This window comes from Melanostigma gelatinosum (assembly GCF_949748355.1).
Source record: "Melanostigma gelatinosum genome assembly, chromosome: 15".
Classification (NCBI taxonomy): domain Eukaryota; kingdom Metazoa; phylum Chordata; class Actinopteri; order Perciformes; family Zoarcidae; genus Melanostigma; species Melanostigma gelatinosum.
Window position 1 is genome coordinate 3110886 of NC_136648.1, and position 6998 is coordinate 3117883.

General features: G+C 47.3%; 1 protein-coding gene across 1 annotated transcript; it reads left to right on the forward strand.

Annotated features, from left to right (window-relative positions):
- Nucleotides 1–915: 915 nt before the first annotated feature.
- Nucleotides 916–2875, forward strand: LOC306788981 (frizzled-8-like; the record flags this gene model as incomplete). Its single annotated transcript, XM_079284724.1, has 1 exon — nucleotides 916–2875. The coding sequence occupies exon 1, from the start codon at nucleotides 1130–1132 to the stop codon at nucleotides 2873–2875; it is 1746 nt and encodes a 581-aa protein (XP_079140850.1). The 5' UTR covers nucleotides 916–1129.
- Between the last annotated feature and the right edge of the window lie 4123 nt (nucleotides 2876–6998).

A 6998-nucleotide genomic window follows, 5' to 3' on the forward strand; every position in this document is an offset into this window, starting at 1 on the left:
GGGTGAAATGTTGAACGACCTGCATCAGCGTTAAAGATCATTTGAAGAGAATAAACCACCAGATCAACTCAAAGAAGACAAACAAAGGACATGAGGAACTTCAAACAGTGTCTCTCTTAAACAGAGCAAAGCACGAGTTTGTTTTTTGACATATTTCAAGTAAACTTCAGACACAAGCTGCAGTATTTTGCGTTGAACGTTAAGAAATGTAACCAATGCTTATATCCAGACAGACTGGAGTGCAGAGATTCAATGTTTAGCATGTTACAGTTGCATGATTGGAAATGGATATTCTTGAAACAGTTGAACACAAATGTGTTGGAGGACAGAGAAATATTTAATGTCAAGTATGTGGTGGTAAATGGTGAAGTATGACCTCTAGTTGTTAGCAAACCATTTAGATGAAGGAAAAGCAGAGCAGTCAGGAGTGCATTTATTATTTTAATTTGCATCATGATGCTACGATGCATTCAGGTACATCCTGTATATCGTGCACACTAATAAGGAGTGCGGTAGACTTAATGCTAGTTTACTCGCCACTGTCTGTATGATAATTCTCCCTAATGTATCTATTGTATGATAACTACCCCTCTCCTTGTTGTTTTTAAAGGTGTGTGTGTGTGTGTGTGTGTGTGTGTGTGTGTGTGTGTGTGTGTGTGTGTGTGTGTGTGTGTGTGTGTGTGTGTGTGTGTGTGTGTGTGTGTGTGTGTTAACAAAGACAAAGTGATTATAACCCTTCCTCCAGGGTGAACATTTTAAACAAATAGAAGGAGCGCTTGATTGACTTGTTCTCCCCCCTTCTCCCCCCTCCCTGCCATGCTGGGGGAGTGTCCTCGCTCCTCCCGTATAAAACCCAACGCACCCACCAGCGGCAGAGCATGCAAAGACAGCCGCTGTGCAACACCGAGACAAAGAGAGAGAGAGGAGACTGGCGGTGTCCCAGACTGTGTGAAAGTAAAGCGCTTGTTTTTGGATATTCCAGACGCTGCAGACCTTCACAAACTATCGCTGCTGTCTCTAGCATGACTTCTGCAGCATCCCTGGATTAATCGCACTCGCAGCCGACTTGCTAAAAAGCAAGTTCGCTGGCACTTTTGTCGAGGACGGAAAACGCGCACGGGAAACAGCGATGGAGAGGAGCATCCCGGGATGGTGCGCGCTGGTGGCCCTCGTCCTGCACGGCACGGGCTGCATGGCGGCCAAGGAACTCCAGTGCCAGGAGATCTCCGTGCCTCTGTGCAAGGGGATCGGCTACAACTACACCTACATGCCCAACCAGTTCAACCACGACACGCAGGACGAAGCCGGCCTGGAGGTGCACCAGTTTTGGCCGCTGGTGGAGATCAAGTGCTCCCCGGACTTGCGCTTCTTCCTCTGCAGCATGTACACGCCGATCTGCCTGGAAGACTACAAGAAGCCGCTGCCACCATGCAGGAGCGTGTGTGAGCGGGCCAAAGCTGGCTGCGCTCCGCTCATGAGGCAGTACGGGTTCCCGTGGCCGGACCGGATGAGGTGCAACCTGCTGCCCGAGCAAGGCAACCATGACATGCTGTGCATGGACTACAACCGGAGCCAGACCACCACGGCTTCCCCCGTGTTGGCGAAGCCGACCAACCGAGCCCTGAAGCCGTACAACCCCAGGAAGAAGAGCGGCTACGGTCGCGGCATCCCCGGGAAGCACAAACCGGCGGCGTCCCCGTGTGAGCCGGGATGCTTCTGCCGCGCGCCCATGATACCGGTGACCGGCGACGGTCACCCGCTGCACAACCGCGTCAAGACAGGACAGATCGTGAACTGCGCTATGCCGTGCCACAACCCCTACTTCACCCAGGAGGAGAGGACTTTCACCGCCTTCTGGATCGGCCTGTGGTCCGTCCTGTGTTTCATCTCCACCTTCGCAACCGTGGCGACCTTTCTAATCGACATGGAGAGGTTCAAGTACCCAGAGCGGCCCATCATCTTCCTCTCCGCCTGCTACATGTTCGTGTCCATTGGATACATCGTCAGGCTGATCGCCGGGCACGAGGAAGTGGCGTGCAACCGGGAAAACGGCGCGGAGCACATCCACTACGAGACCACGGGTCCTGCGCTCTGCACCATCGTGTTCCTGCTCATTTACTTCTTCGGCATGGCCAGCTCGATCTGGTGGGTGATACTCTCCCTCACTTGGTTTCTCGCCGCCGGCATGAAGTGGGGGAACGAGGCCATCGCCAGTTACGCACAGTACTTTCATTTGGCCGCCTGGCTCATCCCCAGCATGAAGTCCATAGCAGTGCTGGCTTTGAGCTCCGTGGACGGGGACTCCGTGGCTGGGATCTGCTACGTGGGCAACCAGAATTTGGATAACCTGCGAGGTTTTGTGTTGGCACCGCTGGTTATCTACCTGTTCATCGGCACCATGTTTCTGCTGGCCGGGTTCGTCTCCCTGTTCAGGATCAGGAGTGTAATCAAGCAAGGGGGCACCAAGACGGACAAACTGGAGAGGCTGATGATCCGGATAGGGGTTTTCACGGTTCTGTACACCGTCCCGGCCACCGTCATAGTGGCGTGTTACTTTTACGAGCAGCATAACAGACAGACGTGGGAAATTACGCACAACTGCACGTGCATGACGGACCCGAGCAGGCAAAGGCCGGACTACGCCGTGTTCATGCTGAAATACTTCATGTGTCTCCTGGTAGGCATCACGTCGGGGGCCTGGATCTGGTCCGGGAAAACCCTGGACTCCTGGAGGACTTTTTGCACGCGCTGCTGCTGGGGCAGTAAAGCCTCCGCGGGCTCCATGTACAGTGACGTGAGCACGGGGCTGACTTGGAGGTCCGGGACTGCCAGCTCTGTCTCCTGCCCCAAACAGATGCCACTGTCCCGGGTTTGAACTGGGGGGGGGGGGGGGTCATCCGCTCAAATGCATCTTATGTTATTTGACACTAAAGACTTAAAAACCAGCGCATATCAGCTCTCTTGGGGGACAAAGTGGCGAAAAAATGACGTTTTATTTGGTGAATTATTGAAAGCCAGCTGAGATACAACTTTGGTCACGAGCACTCTCCTAATGTGAACTTTGTTTGAAACAATTGTGGTCATTTATGCTTCATTCTGCTTCTAAAGGTTATAAGATCCGTTTGGATTCAAGGAAAGCACTTCCTTGCCTTATCCAAATGACGTCCATGGGTTTGAATGGGGGGGGGGGGACTAATTGTGTCGGGATTGTCCATCAGCGTGTTGTAATTAGCACATTAATGAGCGCCTAATGGCTTCTCTTTAAATAATGAGACTGTCAGCAGCGGAACAATGTACCTTTGCAGGGAGAATGCAGAGGCTTATCTGGGCTTAATTGAATGCGCGCAGCTGACAAGATCCCCCTCGTCGATAGGTTACATGGTATGTGAGGCTCCTCTTCTCCTTACTGTAAAGAACCGCAGTGTCTTAAACATATAAGCGTCACAATGGGACTGCTCTGCGTGAAATGAGGTCATCGCTGGGATGACCTCTGCAAGACGGATTTACACCAACATTATTAATCAATGCTTAATACTGTCTCATACGGGTTGCATTGGCGCGTAAAGTGTATTTATATAATTATTGGTGTACATATATTGTACATTTGTATATGAAAATTTACGAGATTGTAAATATGTATAATTTCCACTTTGATAGAAAATTTTATTTTGAGAATAAAACAAACTTTTATTGAAATTTGTCCTCGTGCGTCCTGGTCATTCCCGCGAAGAATTGTTGTGAGTTTTGACAATAAGATGTTTAAAGTCTGTTGTGCATGGTTTTTTTAAGTGTGGTCTGATGCACAAACGGATTCAATCTTAATATATTTGTGCGTAAAGGCCGAGTATGGCATTCACAGATTATTTTACGTTGAACTCAACGTTGCCTTTGGGACAACGTGGGATATAACAGCTTTATCAAACCTCCTCGGTGTTGCAGATACACGTGCTGTGAGAGGAAGGGAACAACATCGGCATGTCAACAGGGGCCTACAGCTGCTCCTCTCAGTTTATGCCCCCTGCGCTTTAGTCTTTATGAGCTCCTGACGTCTGTCGGTTAAACCCCTGATCCAGGCTTAATGTGTCACGTTTATCCTCATCACATTTTGAGTGAAGAATTCAAGTCTGTAAGTCTTCCTTTTTTGAACAGGTGGGCAGTTCTAGCTGAAGAACAGCTCATATGTGTTTTCCCGTGTTAATCAGCTTGTTACAATCATTTTAAGAGACTTAAGCAGAAAGAGTTACACTTCGCTCAAGCAAATAATTGAAATTTCAACACAAATGTCTGCTACAAACATGGCAATGCATGCTTATTGTAAACGTACAAGTGGACCGTTCAGGTTACTCTAACGAAGGATTCTTTACAATGTAGAGATGCCTCAGGCTTATAATTAAGGCGTCAGTGAGGAGGGACAGACATTGTACTGCGGGCTGAGACGTCGTGCTCAATGTCGTGCGTAAAGGTAATTACGGTCGGGCAGTGTGTGGTCCAATTATCGCGTGACAGTTTGGGACTCTTTTAACTGTCAGTGTCATCACTACATTTTGGTTCAGGGAAGAAGAAGAAAACATGCCGCATGTCTTCCAATGTGTCAAGATGAATATGTCATGACGGGGCGATGCACTCAACATAACTCAATGTGATCCAAACTCTGGAGAAGCTTCTGAACCTTCGTTAAGCTGCAGAGAGATGGATTGAGCTGTATTATGCCGCCACCTTGTGGTCAAAGGACAGCCAACAAGCAAGGCACATAAATCATGAATCCATCAACTGAATGCACATCCAACAAGTTCGTTTAAAGTCGCATTGAATCTCAAAAGAAATACTCAGTTTCAACCAACAGGAGTGACTCATGTCCCTCGTCTCTGATATTTTGTTCATAACCTCATAACTGACTCACATTCTCCACTTTAGATTCAACCAATTCATCTGAATGTATTTTTGAAATCTCTTTCAACACTCTGTCCTTCTGCTCATTCCAACACTATTAGTCAGAGCTTCGTGTTTTGTCTTTGAATCCGTGACTTCATTCGAGTTGTTTTATGGCTGCACTAATGTATTCAATAATTTGAATATTTTAGATATCTTATATGTTGTTTATATATCAGATTTTATATTCAGGGAAAAGGATCACCATGAACGTGAGTGCAGTGCTGTAACATGCGTTTGTGACGTTGTTACCAGTGAAGTTAACTTCCAGTTGAACTTCAGCATCCGTACAATGAAACAAGTGGAAATCTGACTTTCACACTCAATGACCTGATCAAATTGTTGCTGTATACCCAAGTGATTGCTGTAGAATAGAATATACTGAATTTAACCAACAGTTACAGCCTACAGAGCTCGAGTTGTCTCATGTTGTGTGTCCCCCCCCCCCCAGATAATTATATCACTCAAATTAAGAGACAGCAGCTCCTGTTCCTCTGTCCAATAAAAACAAATTGCTCTGCTTCTGCTTGTTAACCATGAGACAAGTTAGCTTCCTCTTCGTGTGTGCGTGTGCGTGTGCGTGTGCGTGTGCGTGTGTGTGTGCGTGTGTGTGTGGCAGGGGGTCGGGCATGTTCCCTCAAGCACAAAACAAATCCACAGAGGAAATGGGTTGAGAGGTCATGCCTGCTCCATCTCCCTCCAACATAAACAAGGCGTCGGCCTTCAGGAAGAGCGAGGGATCCGATTGGGTGAAATTCCGAGACGCCGTCTTCTTCTCCGCTGGTTGGGATGCTTCTGAATGCCATCTTTGTCTCATGATCTAATTATCTGTCTGACTCTGATTGGTTTGGAATAAATCATGTTAAGATGCTTTCCATGTCTAAAGGTCACATGCTGTCATTTACAGAGCGTATACACATCTGGGTGGGAAGCGTTTTGCTTTCAATAACAGCTATTGACACGTCACGGCTGATTAAACAGTGCAGTCCAAAACAAACTTTTCTTCTTCAACACTCGGCGGGCCTCGTGACGGACAGATGACCTCACTGCTTTCTGGCCCAAAGCATGCTGAGATCAACCATTACGTGACTCTGAAAAGATGTGTTCATCAGTAAGAGACTACAACAACTATTACACACACAGTCTTTAGCAAACAGCCTCCCATTTAAATATCCAGTAGACTCATGGTGAATGGAATAATGACTCTCTTTTGGCTCTGCTTTTGGTCTCAGCCAAAGACTATTTGTAAAGATGGACGACATGACAGCTCTCCAAAAGTGAAGCCGAAAACATCTTGATCGTCCCCTGGAGCCCCCTCCCTCATAGCGGATGGGTCAGGGGCCGAGCTAAGAGATATACATTCTTCCCAAAGATGGTTTCTCACGCTGATTTATGTTCAGGTGTTCATCTTTCCGACATGTTTGGCTCTTCAATGCTGTCGAAAGGGAACGTGTCGTCATGACCGGCCGTGCTCAGCTCACGACTGAGAACAACACGGATGAGAGGGAACGTCAACGGCACATTTGAATAGTGGGCTGTTAAACCACACAAACAGTTTGAAGACGTACTGTCATCAAATAAAAGGCCATAAAGCTCTGTAGAGCTGAGAGGAGGCTCATCACCGCGAGCCAACCCAAGTAGTCGTGTTGATGGAAAAATATTGATCATAGCGGCTTTACTAGTACAGGCTGAACATTAGCTTAGCATGTGTACAGTTAGCATGATAATGAGTAGGTTATTGGTTCTGTTTCATGTTCTCAGAGCTGTAAGCGTTGGACATGTGGAGCAAGATGATAAATCAGGAGATGACCGAAGTCATTCAGATGTGAGAGCTTTACTCTGTATATGAATGTATATAAACTCAGAGAGCCATCACGCTCGTGTGCTTGTGTGTGTGCATGCAGGGTGATGGGTGTAGAGGTGAGAGAAACATCTTCTTCAGCTTCACTTCTGTCACACAACAGAACTCTTGCTGCAGTGTTCTTATGAACGGAATAGTTTGTAACTATTGAATGTTTCCAGACTTAAAGATGTACATTATACACCAGCAGCACTACAGACTGTGTTCT